Source organism: Canis lupus, chromosome 7, assembly GCF_011100685.1.
Source record: "Canis lupus familiaris isolate Mischka breed German Shepherd chromosome 7, alternate assembly UU_Cfam_GSD_1.0, whole genome shotgun sequence".
Classification (NCBI taxonomy): Eukaryota; Metazoa; Chordata; class Mammalia; order Carnivora; family Canidae; genus Canis; species Canis lupus.
Genome location: NC_049228.1, coordinates 44,376,010 through 44,393,224, shown reverse-complemented (window position 1 = coordinate 44,393,224; position 17,215 = coordinate 44,376,010). Strand labels below are relative to the sequence as shown.

Genomic DNA, 17,215 nt, shown 5'->3' with positions numbered 1-17,215 from the left:
ATGAACCTCATGTCTTGATTCACAAATAAGAGCTGCTCAAATAGAAAAGGCTTGGATTGGATGGATGTGGGCAAAGGGCAGGTTAAAATGCGAAGCAGTATCCACATGAACAGGTTCTTCTCGACTGTAACTTTCAGGCTTGTATTTCTTGTAAGAGCCATCTCTCTCTTTGGGTAAGTTCTCAGGTTACAGGACTTCCGATTTACCTCTGGCCAGCTCTTCTTGGGCAAACGAAACTCCTGCTGTGTGTACTTGGAGGGGAAGCTGTGATCATCTCCCTGGAAGTCAGGGAAGCTCACGTGGGCCTGATCTGGCTCCTTGTAAGGGCCTCAACTATATGGGTGATTGCTGGAGATGATGGAGTGGAGAGCATCAGCATAGTGCCCAGCATATAATACACACTCAGTAAGTGCTGGCTACCGCTGTTGTTACTCATTTTTTGCAGGCATCCTTGCTTTTTCCTTCTGGTTGTAGGGGAGATGGGGCAGCACTGGGAGGAGTACAGGACACAGAGATCTGGGTTTAAATCCTGGCTTTAAGCCCCTGGTTGGCTGGGACTCTACTCCAGAGAATGTATATGAGAGTCAGTAAGGGGGAGCTATCATTACTCTTGCGCCAATGAGTTCTTCCTGTGTGTGGAATGTTTCAAAGGACCAGACAATGTGGGGGAGCTCAGCCTATAGGAAACAGATGGAGTGGTGTCAGGAACGGAAAAGTGCTTGTGAATTTTCATTCAAATCAGCTTCATTCTGAAGAGTATATCTGCAACTTAATTTTTCCTTTTTCCTGGAGGGCCCAACTTGAGGAAATCATCTCCTTCATGATTAGTGCAGGTTCTTTTTAAAGCCTCACTTAAGTTTGCCCTACATACCAAGGTACATGAATGTGTCTTGATTTATGAAGCTGAGCTATTAGGGAGAGTCTTCCCTCATGTTTTAATGGCATAAATAACGATTACTCCCTTTCAGGGCCAAATCATTGACTTCCGAGGGCTGCTCACAGATGCCATCAAAGGAGCAACCAATGAACTTGGCTTGAACAGCTTTGACTGTAACCCAGACCCCTCAGTAAGTGGCTAAGATGTGACATTCATCTTGCAAACTACCAACATCTAGAAGAAATTCAGAAATATAAGTTTGAGTCCAGAGAAACCTTGAGATCAAGTCGAAGGTCACAGCAAACTACCACCACTTAATGTCACTGAGATCCATGCCCTGCTTTGCTTCCTAAATTATGAGCAATATTGTAACATAAAGCTTTCTGTTCCCATTGTCAGGAACGATTGTTGAAACCTCTGAGTGCATTTATTGGCATGAATAGTGAGATGCGAGAATTGGCAGCCATGGTGAGCCGGGTAAGATCTGATATTCAATTCACAAATTTACAGAGGCGGACTGGGGCTCCTGGAGCATTGTGGGCTGCTTCTTTTATTAATAACAATAAATATGATAATTTATTTATAAAGTGCCCCAACTTGCAAAGGCACTCATATTGTTTAGAGGCACAATAATGCATGATAAATAAATTATAGAATCATAAAATTACAATACAAAAAGCCCACCATCTCACAACAGAGGCCAAGAAAATCAAAAGGGAAAAAGACTTAGAAGGGAAGGGACAGGTGAAAGGTTTTAGAGCAGAGCCAAGAGTTGAGGAAAGAAAGCCTCTTAGAGAAGGCAAGAGCATGTCTGTGTCTTGGTTAAACAGTCAAAGTTTAGAAACAGAGATGTTGGGAGTCTGATGATTTCATAATTGGAAATTTCCATGCAAAACAAGATTTGCCGGAAAGAGCTTATTGACCAGACTACTGATTTTTAAGCTTACCCTTCAGAATTTATTTGTTGTTTATTTTATTTTCTTATTTTTTAAAATTTAAATTCAATTAGCCAACATATAGTACATCATTAGTTTCAGATGTAGAGTTCAGTGATTCATCAGTTGCATGTAACACCCAGTGCTCATCCCACCACATGCCCTCCTTAATGCCCATTTCCCAGTGACCTCATCTCCTCACTCACCTCACCTCCCTACCCTCCAGAATTTAAAAGCAGTGAAGTTTCACAGTTAACAACACTGGCTCTAGAATCAAGTGACCTGGATTTGACTTCTATATCCTTCTCTGTGTAGCTGTGTGACTTTGAGCATGTTCCTTGGGAACAGAATAGATTCCTGAGTTATAGGGTACTTATCTGATATCCAGCAACCTCATATTTAATGAAAGACTGAAACCTGGGCAGACTCAGAGAGATGTTTTATATGATCCAAAAAATGCACAGCTCTTCTGCAGTAATTAAGGGGTTCCCTAGCTCTGGCAGTTCAGTTCAGCAGCTGTTACTGCACCTATTAGGTATTAAGCACATGCTGGGGGCTGGAAACACAAAGATGTGAATGATATCAGGCACAGTCCTTGCCTTATAAGAGTCTCTCAACCCATGGGTAAGGTGTACTGGGAGAACATAAAGGAGGGGTTGTTTTGTGCCAAAGGTTAGGGAAAGCATTAGGGAAGAAGATACATAAAAAATAGGCACATGCAAAAGCACAAGAGGGAGGGTAGAGGGTTCTGGGCCAAGTAACATACCTGTGAAATTGTACAGCTTAGAGCTGAATGAGCCACAAGGAGTGGTGGGGAATGGGGCTACAGAGAGAGGCCAGAGTTCCTGAGTAATAAGCATAGTGAGGGCTAGCCTGGGGCTGGAAGTGGCCTACAGGACATGGGGAAATCTTTGAAAGGTGTCCATTGGAGAGTGGGATACTCAAATGTGCTTTCAGTTTGTCCTGATGACAGCGTGGCAGATGAATATCAAAGAAATGGTGATGAAGAGACCAACTCTCAAGTTATCACCAGTGAGGGAGGATGAGGTCTGAGTCCAGTTGTGGTAATTAGAACGCAAAGGAGAGCAGAGAAGAAAATTATTTATGCCCATAAAAATCAATAGTCCTAGGCAGCCCAGGTGGCTCAGCGGTTTAGCACCGCGTTCAGCCTGGGGTGTGATCCTGGAGACCTGGGATCGAGTCCCACATCAGGCTTCCTGCATGGAGCCTGCTATTCCCTCTGCCTGTGTCTCTGCCTCTCTGTCTCTATCTCTGTCTCTCTCTCCCTCTCTCTCTGTGTCTCTCATGAATAAATAAATTTATTTTGTGGTGGTGACAGAGTTGTAGAGGAGAAGTAGCCTGAAATGATTCCACTGGGCATCTTTCCTATAGTACCAAGGGAAGCAGTCATCCAGTCTCTGCTAGAATGCTTACAGTGATGGGGAGATCACCACCTCCCGACTGATAGCTTTTGTTGCTATAAGGAGGAACTTCCTGTTGGACAATTAAATACTGGCTTGTGGAACTCAATGTCAGCTCTAGTAGGGGGCAAGAAATATGGCTCTGATCTATGGATGCTTTGAATTCCAAGGTCCATGAATCCCCACTCTATGCGAAGCTTTTCCTAAGAAAGTGTGGTAATAAGAATGTGAGTGGGTGGTGGGCTAGCCTGCAGATCCACAATCTAAAGGTAGGGGGGATTCTCCCAAGATTCTGGAAGATGGAGGCCTTTCTCTGTCGTCATATCAATGGATCATGCCTGTTAACGTAGGACCCAAATCACTTGTTATGAGCACTTTCTCTAATAGAAATGGCAGCTATGGTGGAGGGATGTGGGAGGGCAGGGGACAGGGATGGGGACGTAACATCTCACTAACATTGAAAAAACATATTTTTTAATATTTTGAACCATGTGTATGTATTATTTATTTAAAAATTAGATAAATACAGGGGTGCCTGTGTGGCTTAATTGGTTAAGCATGTGACCCTTGGTTTTGGCTCAGGTTATGATCTCAGGATCATGAGATGGAGGCTTGTGGTGGAGTCTGCTTGAAGTCTCTCTCTGCCCCTCCCCCCAACCACATGCACACACACACTCTCAAATAGATAAATGAATGTTAAAAAAATGAAATAAATATACACATAGTTTCCAGATTGTTCTGTAGTCACTCTGAATGACTTTTAAAAGGAAGCTTTTTGCGATGTAACACTCTAAATACTCAGTATGCTTGGAACAGCTCCTACTGAGAAAGGCCCTGAGTGGCTGTTCCAAGGCGTCTTGTGGAATTGAAGTTTGGAAACTGTAAATTAGTTATCAATAAAAGCTACCTTAATTGATTGCCCCAGATGGTTGCTACAGGGCTCCACCAAAAAAGGGCAAACTGCACTTTTGCTTGCTTGTTGGCTTCCTCGAATTTTGTAGAAGTAATTGTTCCTGATGGACAGTGGGGAAAGATCACCAGGGAAAAAGAGAAATTGGTTTCAGAGAAGCATTATCTCTTTTAGGCCACAAATTAAGAAAGCGTTTGTGAGATCAAGGAGCAAAGCGAGGCCAGGCGCTGGCTAGGAACTCTGTTTTGCCATAAAAGCCCATGTAATTTGAAGGCATATTCTGTAGCTTCTTTGATTACAGTCATAATTCAGCATGGTTTGCTATTGACTGAAGACAGGTATAGTCTGTCATTAGGAGATTTTGTTTCCTTTTAAAAGTTCCGTATTATATCATCAATCTCTTCTTTGGGGAAAATCACTGAACACGTTCATGGCATCCATTTGGTGAACTAGCCCATAATTACAACGTGTATATGTACATATATCTAATGTGAAAAGTTTTTTATCACCAGCACTTTATATCCTATTGTAAGTCAAGTATCCTGCTGTTCCTGTGTTTATTACAGCTGCAGAGGAAAACATTAGTTTTAACAAAATGATCACATGTGCATTGCAGGATATTTATCTCCATAATCCAAACATCAAGTGGGATGACATTATCGGACTCGACACAGCCAAGCAGTTAGTCAAAGAAGCTGTTGTGTACCCTATAAGGGTAAGGATGGGAAGCCTCTTGGGGCTTGTTTCTATTCATTATCCACTGGACCGACTGTATGTCATGCACCTGTCAGGAAGAGAAGGACAAAAAAAAAAAAAAAAAAAAAGGAAGAGAAGGACAGGATGTTCTTCTGTCATCGAGTTAACTTTTTGCCTGCGTCACAATATTTGGTTAAACACTGGAGTACCAAGGCCCGGTCCATTGTAGGCAATTTGAAATCGTGTCACATATTGGTTCAAGGCAGGGGTCTGTTCAAGTGATTATTTAAGATCTAAGATTATAATATATATGATTTGTTAGTTACTATAGATTGTTTTGAATAGCCTGCCTCCCTAAAAATATACTTATAGTAGAAATACCTCCTGTAGGAGAGGGCCTCTTACTTTGTTCCTATAGATCTTACGCCTCTCCCTCTCCATCTTCTGGGGTTTTGCTTTTCATTTTTTGTAAAGAATAGACAGCCCCTTCCAGGGCACTGGCCAGTAAAGCCATCGTGTAATGCTCATTGCTTTTTCCCAATAAGTCTTTGTTCAGAGTGGTTCACTAAACAGGAAGGAGAATAGAAAAATAAGAATTTCTATGTTGGGTTTACAACTGTGTGATGAGAAAGTCTGGGTACCACATAGCTTTGGCTGTATGACACACCACCCCAAAACTTCATGCCTTACTCTGCACAAATAAATGACTGTGTACAGTTGTAGCTGTAGACAATCTGGGCTGGGCTCAGTGGGGCCAGCTCATCTCTTTTCTATGTGGTACTGGGCTCACTCACATGTCTGGGGCATCAGCCAGCATGACCAGGAAAGCTGGAATAGATGGGATGACTGAGACTTTCCTCCATGTGCCTCTCATCCTCCAGCAGGCAGGCCTGTCTTCTTCCTGTTGGTGGCACAGGCTTCCTGGACAGAAGCAAGAAAGGGCCGGTCACAATCCAACAGCATTTCCCACGTCTCTTCTTAGAGTCCTTATATATTCATTCTTTCTTTCTTTCTTTCTTTCTTTCTTTCTTTCTTTCTTTCTTTCTTTCTTTCTTTCTTTCTTTCTTTCTTTCTTTGATTCTATTTATTTATTCATGAGAGACACACACAGAGAGAGAGAGGCAGAGACACAGGCAGAGGGAGAAGCAGGCTCCATGCAGGGAGCCCGACATGAGACTCAATCCCAGGACTCCAGGATCATGCCCTGGGCTGAAGGCAGGCGCTAAACCGCTGAGCCACCCAGGCTGCCCGAGTCCTTATATTTTCAAGTCCCTTCTTATATTTGCTGATATCTCATTGGCCAAAGTCACAAGGCCAACTCCAGGCTCAAATGGTGGAGAAATACACTCTGTCTCTCAGTGGAAGGAGCTGCAGATAATTTGTGACCATTTTCTGGAACCTCCCGCAGTCAAGATAACACGTTTATTATATTAAAAAATCTCTTTACTCTTACCAGGGAGCCCACGAAGCCCATGATTTTTGGCTGCTTCTATTCAAATGAGACAAAAATCAATGATTTTGGATCGTCTTTCCCCACCTCTTTCTTCCTGTGTTCAGACACAGGAGAAAGAAATATACTGGTATTCAGAATTAGTAGAAATTCATTCACCCTTTCCTCTCATTGACTCTATAGTAAAAGTCTTCTGGGAAAGGGCAGAGCACCTCATTGAAACCCTGGATAGGTTATCTCCATGGGGTGAGAAGCTTTGTATGTGATGGCATCGAGAATTTGGTATTAGCGTCAGCAAGAACCTAATAGCTAGTTATAATTTTACTATTGTTTTTCCTTCTCTCTTGTTCTCTATCATCTCTTTCTGCCCTCCAAGGCTGCCTGAATTTGACCTAATGGGAGAGAACCACTGAAGTCCATGCATGTCCTGTTTGGAGTCAGTATCTCATAATACATTCAGCACCGAATGTTCCCAACTTCTTAATCAAGCTTTGCCACAGCTTTGTGCTTTATTCGCAGGCACCTTTGTTTGTTGGGTTAAGTGTTTATCTGAGAGGGCATTCCTGGTTCCCAAAGTTAAAAGACTGCCAAATACCCTGTATATAGAACTCTGGGGGAAATGATGTTATGTTTGCAGGAAAAGTACCTACATATGCCTTTCTTTTCCTTAAAAAAATTGCTCTTTTTGGGGCACCTGGGTGGCATCTGCCTTTGGCTCAGATTGTGATCCCTGGGCCCTGGGATTGAGTCTCGCATCAGGCTCCCTGTACGGAGCCTGCTTTTCCCTCTGCCTACATAAATCTCTGCCTCTTTGTATTTCTCATGAATAAATAAGTAAAATCTTTTTAAAAAATCGCTCTTTTTAAAAAGCCACAAAAATTAAACCAGGCATTGCTATTGAGTGCAAAAGGAAAACTGGGATAAATAAGATGTAGAAGTGGGCAGCCGTAAGAAAAGGCTTGACTCTTTGAGTTGAACTGTGTATCAGTCCAATTTCATTCATTTGTCTGTGCAAACGGCTGACATCCTGATACCAAACCTCATCTTTGTTCCTTGTTTCCATAGTACCCACAGCTGTTTACAGGAATTCTTTCCCCCTGGAAAGGACTACTGCTCTATGGCCCTCCAGGTAAAGGAATCTTTATGTTTTAGTCTTTTTTTTTTTTTTTTAAAGATTTTATTTATCCACTTGGGAGAAAAAGTCAGGGAGAGAGAGAGAGAGAGAGAGAATGTGTATGAGCAGAAGGGAGGGACAGAGGGAGAGGGAGTAGCAGGCTCCCCACTGAGCAGGGGGCCCAACATGGGATTCTGATCCCAGGACCCTGAGATCATGACCCAAGCCAAAGGCAGACACCCAACTGACTGAGCCACCCAGGTGCCCCTCTGTTTTGGTCTTGGTATTAAGTGTGTATGCAGAGTTGTACTATCTATCCTCATTCAGGACTGGGGCTAATGACCACTGGGTAACTACCTCCTTTTTAACTTGTGAAACTGACTTGTGTTTGTGTGCAGAGGCATGGAGTTCATGTGTCACTCACGTTTGCTCCCCATGTGTCTCTAGGGACAGGAAAGACTTTGCTGGCCAAAGCTGTGGCCACGGAGTGCAAAACAACCTTCTTTAACATTTCTGCATCTACCATCGTCAGCAAATGGAGAGGGGATTCAGAAAAACTTGTTCGGGTAGGAATTCTTGATTTTTTTTTTAATTTTTTATTTATTTATGATAGTCACAGAGAGAGAGAGAGAGAGGCAGAGGCATAGGCAGAGGGAGAAGCAGGCTCCATGCACCAGGAGCCCGACGTGGGATTCGATCCCGGGTCTCCAGGATCGCACCCTGGGCCAAAGGCAGGCGCTAAACCACTGCACCACCCAGGGTTCCCTTGATTTTGTTTTTTTTAGAATAAGTTCCAGCAGGACATAGTGGTACAAAATGATGTTAGAGCTTATTTGTTTTTAAATGATTTATACGTTAGAATTTATCCTGGATCTTGATTACCAAAAGCCCAGGAGATGGACTGACTATTATGTGTGGATACTAATCCTGTCCCCATCAGCAAAACACCATCTCCTTTCTTCTGGGAACATGACCAATAGTCCTTTTTTGATTCACGTGGCTTAGCAGTGGAAGCTGGGACAAAGGTTGTTTATGAAGTGGAATATTTTTTTTTCTTCATTCAAGAACCATCTATTATTAAACATGTGCAGTATATTCGGTTAACATTTATTGAGAGGCTACTACTATATGCTAGTCCCTACAATAAATACTCTCACAAAGAATCAAGAAATTGAAAACAATTATTTTTTTTCAGATGCTCTGAGCAACTTTCCCCCACAGTGCCCCATAGCCTTACAGTTTTCTTCCTCTCCTTAGGAGAGAAATATAAAATATATTTTATGTAAAATATAATATAAAATTATATTATAAAATTTTACTATACTTTCCAGTCACCTTATGAGAACTCCTGTTATGATTTATGCCTCAGTGTAAGGTGGGTCCTTCTCAGAAATCCTGTTAAACTGTTGAATTCCGTAAAACAACTGGTTAGGTAATCAATACTAAGTCAATGTAAATACAATATATTTTCTGAAAGGAATTTACTCTAAAATATTATGCTTAAGTTACATTCCCTTGGATGACTCATTTCTAAAATATTATGGCTTACTTGAAAGTCATAGTAGAATATTCTTATAGGATTGATTTACCTAAAATGATCCATTCTTTATTTCTTTGATACTTTTCTCTAGTTACTTCAATGTGTAAATTTTTATGAATTTTATCACCCCTTCAAGACTGTAATTTGTGGAAATCCATGTTGACATCTGTTTCTTTGTTCTTTGAGTCTTAGTGCCGGGTCCAAAGGTGGGGTGTGAACTTACCTGTTCCTAAATTTGTGGGTTCTGTGTGATTCTAGTTGACTTGATTTCAATTAGCTAAAATCCAACTAACTATATAAAATCTTCATCAGCCTGAAGACTTATTTTTTTTAACATTCCATTTCTACGTGCTGAGGAACAATAAAACTTTTACAAGATGCCCCCTGAATCAGTTTAGATTCATCTCCTGTCATGAAAAGTGGTTTTTACAACTTTAAGCACAAAACACTGCAAAATGCTCAAAGAAAAATTACATTATGTTCCCTGGACAGGACTTCTCTAAACAGAAGAAGAAATTCAAATATTTTATGAATAGTTGTTTCAGAGAAAGGGAGAGTGAGAGCAAGAGCGCAAGCATGAGCATGGGAAGAGGCAGAGGAGAAGCAGACTCCCCACTGAGCAGAGAGTCTGACTCAGGGCTCAGTCCCAGGACCTCGGGATCATAGCCTGAGCTGAAGATAGATGCTCAACTGACTGAGCCACCCAGGCGCCCGTTTTATGAATATTCTTTTTTTTTCCGTTTTATGAATATTCTTAATGAAAATAGAAACCACTACAAGAATTGTTTTGTTTAATGTTAGACAGCCAGAAAAGTCATTTAATAAGGACTCTCCATTCTGCATGAGCATTTTAGTCACTTAAATTTTCCTTTGCTTCAGTATAATTTTGTTAGAATTCTAAGGATGAGGAAAAGATTCCTCCCCCAAGGCTGATTCTTTATTTTGGCTCAGGTCATGATCTCAGAGTCCTGGGATCCAGCCCTGTGTTAGGCTCCATGCTCAGCAGGGAATTTGCTTAAGGATTTTCTCCCTCTGCCCCTCCCCCCCCTAAAATAAATAAATAAATCTTTTTTAAAAATAGTATTTTTGAAAAAAAAGGGGGGGTACAAAAGGGCATATAGACCCCTGAGCCCTCTCCCCACAGGCAACTACTGTAGTTTGCTAGTGCAGTCTTCCAGAACATGTATCTATATCTATATTAATACCAACAACTTCATCTATATCTCCCTTCCTTATTAAATACAAGTAGGAACATACTACACATGCCTTTTGGGTTTTTTCCACACTCAACAATATATATACCTTTTGGTTTTTTTCCACACTCAACAATATAACTTGGGTATTGTTCCACACTATTATAGACAGAACATGTTCTTTTATAAGTCTGCACAGTATTTCATTGCCTGCATATACTAAAACGTATTTAACTAGTCTTTTTCTTTTTTTTTTAAGATTTTATTTATTTATTTATTCATTCATTCATTCATTCATGAGAGACACAGAGAGAGAGAGGTAGAGACACAGGCAGAGGGAGAAGCAGGCTCCATGCAGGGAGCCCGACATGGGACTCGATCTTGGGTCTCCAGGATCACGCCCTGCGCTACAGGCAGCGGCTAAACTGCTGAGCCACCCAGGCTGCCCTGACTAGTCTCTTCTTAATGGACATTTAGGTTGTTTCTAGTCTCTTGTTATCACGAACACAGCTACAGTAAACCGTCTTACTATATATATGTCCTTGCATACATAGTAGTGTAGGACAGTTTCTCTGAAGTAGAGTTGCTAGGTCAGAGAATAAAAAATCACTGATTGCCAAACTGCCTGACAACAGCATTGCACCAGTTTACACATCCATCAGTGATGTGCATGTTTGCTTTGCCTTCCCTGGCTAACACAAATTTAAAAATCGTTGTCGAAAAAAAAAATTGTTGTCGATCTGATAATGAAATTAATTTTTCAGTTCTCAAATATACATTTATTTAATTCTGAATGAACTTGAGCATCTTTTTATAGGTTTGTATTTGTATTCTCTTTTTTTCTGTGAAATGCATTTTTGGTTGAATATTTAAAAAAATAATTCAAGAGGAAAACAGATAACCTCTGCTAACCTTGAAGGATCTCATCTTCTATCCTTTCGGATATTATTTTCTGAGCTCTTTGAAAGATCCTCACCTGGAAAATCTTGGTCATGCTGTCAAGATCTTTACTATCAAGCTTTCAGATAAAGAGAGCCCTTCAGGACCTTCCCCTAAATCAGAGACTCTTTCCTACCATTTGATTCTCTTTCTATTCCAATTAAAAAGTTATTTATAGGGAATCTTTGGGTTATGTTCCTCCCTCCCCTCCTAATGTTCATGCCTCCTAGGAATTGATGCTATTGAATAGTTGAGTGGTCTCTTTAGCAAATGCACACACCTGTTGGTGCTTACATCTTTCAACACTGTCCCTCTGCCCCCTAATCATATGATTTAACTTCCTCCAAATACTTTTCAAAATTTTAGACTAATGCTTCCGAGCACTTATCTGGAATTCTATATATTCTCTGGCACTGGAAAGAGCAGTGGTATGGTCAATATGGAGACATAGGCTCCATATGTGGTTCTCCTTCCAATTAGATGTTTGGTCTTGTAGAACCTCTTGGTCTTTCTGCACATTAGGGAGCACCTAAAAAACATGTATGCTTCTATTAAAGAGTTCTGATATTCTACTTTTCATTGGGTAGTTTGATGCTGTTGTAGTCATCCTTAATATCAGTTATATTTGGGCTTCTTTTTTTTTTTGTGATAAGAAAAACAAGTTACTGGCTTCTAATGAGAGGGTCTCTATTGTGTCTAAAAGGCATTTGTGATGCATGTCCCAGCATTGACACTGTTCTCTCAGTTCATTAGGCTGAGCCAATTGTCTTGGCCGAATGAAATAGGATTCTGTGAAAGAAAAATACTTGAGGATGAGCATGGATGCACCATATGTGCAAGAAGTGGTGAAGGTGAGGAATTTCCACTCAGTGACAGGGAGACCTGTAAGGTATAACCTGCCACTACTCATGAAAACCACAATCTGGCCTTTTCTGGGCTCTTCTCCTATTTATTCTGTGATGCTTTGCTAGTGCTAAGTGACATGGAGAATAAATCCCCTATGCCTATTAAAGAACCTCTATTCTTTTCTAAATCTCTACTGCTTTCTCCGATCAACCAGTGAAGAATTGTATATGGTGCTCAAGAGATCAGTTTCAAGGTTAAAAAAAAAAAAGGTTTAGTTTTTTATACTCTTTTCATCACCACCACATCTCCCTTTAGAGCTCTTTATTTTGTTTTTATATGTCTGTTCTTTTGCTGGCTGCTTTCCTGTTCTTGTACAGTCTATAATATTTTATTTTGGAATGGAACATTTTATTCAATTGGGAATTGCTTTCAAGTACCTGAGCCTACCAAACAACAGTGTCTGGAGTTATATGGGGACCCCATGGAGTAATTTGGAGAGCAGAAAGGAGCAAAATTTTTCAGCCTTGTTACCCATGACCCGAACTGTATCCTCTTCCTACAGTTCTTCCTTCTGAGAATAACCCTCATTGTCCCTAAAGGTTAAAGGAAAGTCATCAGATGACTTTACACATTCCAAGGCTTTTGTGTCCATGTGGAACATGTGATTGGCAGGGAGTCTCAGGGGCTACCTAACTAACTAGAAGCTCAGGAACTGAGGTTTATCTTAAGCTCTCCCACTTATGATTAGTAATCCTTAGCTAACCACTAACTCTCTCTGGCTCTAATTTTATCAAGTGATAAATGGAAATAATTGCACCATCCATGGGGTTGTGCTAAGGAGAAATAATTGCAAAGATCATAAAGTTATTATGAAAGAACAGAGTGCTTAACATTTATTTATATATGCTTAATATTACAGCCATCCTAAGCTTTTAATCTCTGGGAGCATATGTGAACTTTAACTTAAGTATATGAGTTTGAACATGTGGTTGCTTTTCTCCCAACCAGGTGTTATTTGAACTTGCCCGCTATCACGCCCCCTCCACCATCTTCCTGGACGAGCTGGAGTCAGTGATGAGTCAGAGAGGCACGGCTCCTGGGTAACAGGGGTTTTTTTGTTTTGTTTTGTTTTGTTTTGTTTTGTTTTGTTTTGTTTTGTTTTTGGTCATCACTTCTCCCCTCTTGTAAGTGTGTTTGATGGTCGGAAGCTCATCGACATTTACCAGCAGAATGAGCCTATTAATAAGCCCACAAATTTTCTGCAGACACATGGAAAGGTCTTTAAATTAGATCCTGTTAACTGAATAGCTGATTTAAGTAGTTTTTATAACCGGAGGAAATGTCATCCTCCCTCCCCCTTTCCCCACAGAGTGGTTTTCAGGCCTGAAGATCACCCAGCCCCACAATCCCAGGCTGCCATAACGGTCTTGCTGGCTCAAAATAGCTGCCTGTGACCACCTCCTCTGGAGCCAGAGGGGCTGCATGTGGGGAACGGGGCTACAAAGGCCAAGTCCCAAGAGGAAGCCCTTGACAAGGTGTGTGAGGCCAGGGAAGCCACCACTTCTCTGTGACATCAGCCACAGTTGTGGCTCAGCTTGTCTGATTTTACATCTGTCACATATGTTATCTCTAAAGATTAAATGTCCACTAATGTCCCCTGTAGGAAAGAACACATCTCAGACTGCAATGAGCCTGCTGTGTGTGTGTACGTGTGTGTGTGTGTGTGTGTTAAAGTCTTTTTGTCTTCATCAGAAGTATTCTTCTTTGAAGCTTTTTACTAAACCTGGCTTGGAAAAATAGGTCTCTGGGAAATCTCAACGCAGCTGCATTTTTTAATGGCCTCTAATGGTCCATCATCAAGGCAGAGCTAATAGTAATAAAAGGCAAATATTTAGCTTCTTGGACATATAACTACAATATAATTTATGAAATTTTACTTGTTGAAGATCATTTTCCTAACAGAAGAAGAACCATTAAGATGCACCCAAGAGGCATGGCATTGATTTAAATGGGACAATTGCCATGGCTTAATGGGTGCTAGGCAGCTAGGCTGGGACACCCTGTCTCTTTCTACAGACAAGTGCATAGGCACCCAGCTGGGCACCCAGAAGACAGACCACCCCAGTGGTCATTCCCTCTGCGAAGACCCAGCCCACCTGGCCTGCCTTACTATTGTTATCTGTGCACTTGTTCTTCCATTCGCTTTGTTGATCTCCATTTTTAGGGTTCCCCACAGCTTTGAAAGTGCGCATTAGGAGACTTCATCAGCTATCTTTGAGAGTGCTCCAGGTTTTGAGCTGAATGTCAGCTTCCTTGTCTGGAACTTGAACTCGAAAACTAGAGTCTTCAAGGGATCAGGTGCTCTGAAGACTTCTTGGGTCATATGATGTTAAAAGAATAATCATGAGTGAATGCTAAATAAATATAAAACTACCCCGTGAGACTGTCCTTTCTCTTAGAAAAAGGTTGTATGACAGTGAGCAGCACAGTTTTTAAAAAAACACATGCCTAATCTATGCTGCCACCATTCACACGCAGAGATGAGAGGCTGAATGCTGTATTGTCCAAGAAGGGCATTTTGGGGGGCATCTGGGTGGCTCAGTGGTTGAGCATCTGCCTTTGTCTCAGGTCGTGATCCTAGGATCCCAGGATCGAATCCCACATCGGGCTCCCTGCATGGAGCCTGCTTCTCCCTCTGCCTATGTCTCTGCCTCTCTGTATGTCTCTCATGGATGAATAAGTAAAATCTTTTTCTTTTTAAGAAAGGCATTTTTTTATCGTCAATCTATATAAGTGAGGAGGAAGGAAAGCCTGCTGAACATGGTCAGTATTTAGAGCCAATTTAGATTGTTTGGTCCTGTAGTGAGCTCTTTCTTGGTGGAAGGGTCTTTGGCCATGGTGGAGGTAGGGCTCAGAGGGTGAATTTGCACAGAAGACAGCCCTCATCTGCTGTGCCAGGAAAGCATACTTTCCACGTCATTATCTTGCCTCTTATTAGACAAGAATGCAACAGATTCATTGTAGTAGCTCATCTCTCTTCTTCAGTAGATTATATCCACAAGTTATATTAAAAGAAATGCTGTGTATAAAAGTACATTCATGTCTGCTATAGAAATGAAAGGATTCTTCTCAATTATAGCGTTCTTACCAAGGGCAAGTAGTACTGCAGGTAGACACAGCAAGGCTGCATTAAATCCATCAGGGATCTTTCTACCCTTCAGCTGTTTTCTCTTTAACTACCAACTGTTGGTTTTCTTTTCATTATTGCCACTATATTCATTTATTTCCTTTCTACCACCCTCTACGTGAAAACAGTACCAAAGCGCTTGCTTCCTCCAACTCTAGTATGAGTGGCTCCTAAGAATGAGGCAGAGAACCTGTTCTACGGGCACTGATTCATCGCTGTGAGTGCCACTCCTGTCCTGGAAGCAAAGGCTCTGTGTCTTGGGAGAATCTCACCTCTGTGTCTCTGTAGGGGAGAGCATGAAGGAAGCCTTCGGATGAAGACAGAGTTACTAGTGCAAATGGATGGGCTGGCTCGCTCAGAGGATCTCGTGTTTGTCTTAGCAGCCTCTAACCTGCCATGGTAAGAGATTTTAGAATACATTTTTTTGAATACACTTTTTAAAAAGATGTATTTATTTGAGAGAGAGAGAGAGAGAGAGAGATAAAGAAAGAGTGAGCAGGAGAGGGGCAGAGGAAGAGAGATGGAAAGAGAGAATCTCAAGCAGACTTTCCACTTAGTGTGAAGCCCGATGTGGGGCTTGATCTCATGACCCTGATTATCATGACCTGAACCGAAATAGAGAGTCCAATGTTTAACTGACTGAGCCACTCAGGTGCCTCTTGAATACATTTCATGAGCCACTGAGTATGGATGAAGACATTATATTGACCATTTTGGGCAAAGGTTTGTTTGGTTCCACCCCTGGAAGAGTAACCTGAAGTCTTTCCTGGTCAAGTCCTCAGTCCTTGTGATTTGTAGAGGACAGAATCTGCCTCAGTAGGAGGAACATAACATACATAACATAACAACATAACATAACTCTGCCTACCACTAACAATATTTATTTTTTTTATTTTATTATTTTTTAAAGATTTTATTTATTTATTCAGAGAGAGAGAGAGAGAGGCAGAGACACAGGCAGAGGGAGAAGCAGGCTCCATGCAGGGAGCCCGATGTGGGACTTGATCCCTGGTCTCTAGGATCACACCCCAGGCCGCAGGCAGCTCCAAACTGCTGCACCACAGGGGCTGCCCACTAACAATATTTAAAATGGACATTTTGGGGTGCCTGGGTGGCTGAGTCAGTTAAGTGTCTGACTTCAGCTCAGGCCACGGTCTCAGAGTCCTGGGATCGAGCTCCATGTCAAGTCTCATGTTGGGCTCCATGCTCAGTGAGGAGCCTGTTTCTCCTTCTCCCTCTGCCTCTCCCCCTGTTTGTGCTCTCCCCCCACTCAAATAAATAAAAATCTTTTTTTTAAAGATTTTATTTACATATTCATGAGAGATACAGAGAGAGAAAGGCAGAGATACAGGCAGAGACAGCACAGGCAGAGGGAGAAGCAGGCTCCATGCAGGGAGCGCGACGTGGGACTCGATCCCAAGTCTCCAGGATCACACCCTGGGCTGAAGGCGGCACTAAGACACTGAGCCACCCAGGCTGCCCAAATAAATAAAAATCTTTTTTTTTTTTTTTTTTTTATGATAGTCACAGAGAGAGAGAGAGAGAGAGAGAGAGGCAGAGACACAGGCAGAGGAAGAAGCAGGCTCCATGCACCGGGAGCCCAACGTGGGATTTGATCCCGGGTCTCCAGGATCGCGCCCTGGGCCAAAGGCAGGCGCTAAACCGCTGCGTTACCCAGGGATCCCTTTTTTTTTTTTTCCAAATAAATAAAAATCTTAAAAAAAAAAAAAAAAAAGGACAGGGCAGCCCGAGTAGCTCAGTGGTTTAGTGCCGCCTTCAGCCCAGGGCCTGATCCTGGAGACCCGGGATCGAGTCCCATGTTGGGCTTCCTGCTTCTCCCTCTGCCTGTGTCTCTGCCTCTCTCTCTTTCTCTGTTTCTCTCATGAATAAATAAATAAAAAATTTTTTTAAAAATGGACATTTTAACTTTCAAGTCAAATTATTTACTATATTTAAGCAGGGCTTTGCAGAGAACTATAAAATGCTAAAGTCTTCAGGCAGGATTCAAGGAATATTCCAGAAATAATATGTTTATACTTATAATGGTATTAAAATCAAACTTGTTTTAAAAAATTAGGAGTAAAATCTTTAATGTTGCATAGTAAAT

General features: G+C 41.6%; 1 protein-coding gene across 10 annotated transcripts in view; it reads left to right on the top strand.

The window, feature by feature from the left end:
• Positions 1-17,215, top strand: part of KATNAL2 (katanin catalytic subunit A1 like 2) — a 91,739-nt gene that overhangs the window by 52,404 nt on the left and 22,120 nt on the right. For 8 of the 10 annotated variants that reach the window (XM_038543343.1, XM_038543345.1, XM_038543344.1 and 5 more), the window contains exons 7-13: positions 969-1,067; positions 1,277-1,354; positions 4,760-4,858; positions 7,355-7,418; positions 7,851-7,969; positions 12,930-13,021; positions 15,397-15,507. In XM_038543343.1, the coding sequence (XP_038399271.1) occupies positions 969-1,067; positions 1,277-1,354; positions 4,760-4,858; positions 7,355-7,418; positions 7,851-7,969; positions 12,930-13,021; positions 15,397-15,507 (662 nt within the window). The remainder of the gene's footprint in view (positions 1-968; positions 1,068-1,276; positions 1,355-4,759; positions 4,859-7,354; positions 7,419-7,850; positions 7,970-12,929; positions 13,022-15,396; positions 15,508-17,215) is intronic. The other 2 variants (XM_038543348.1, XM_038543349.1) reach the window with 1 other exon arrangement.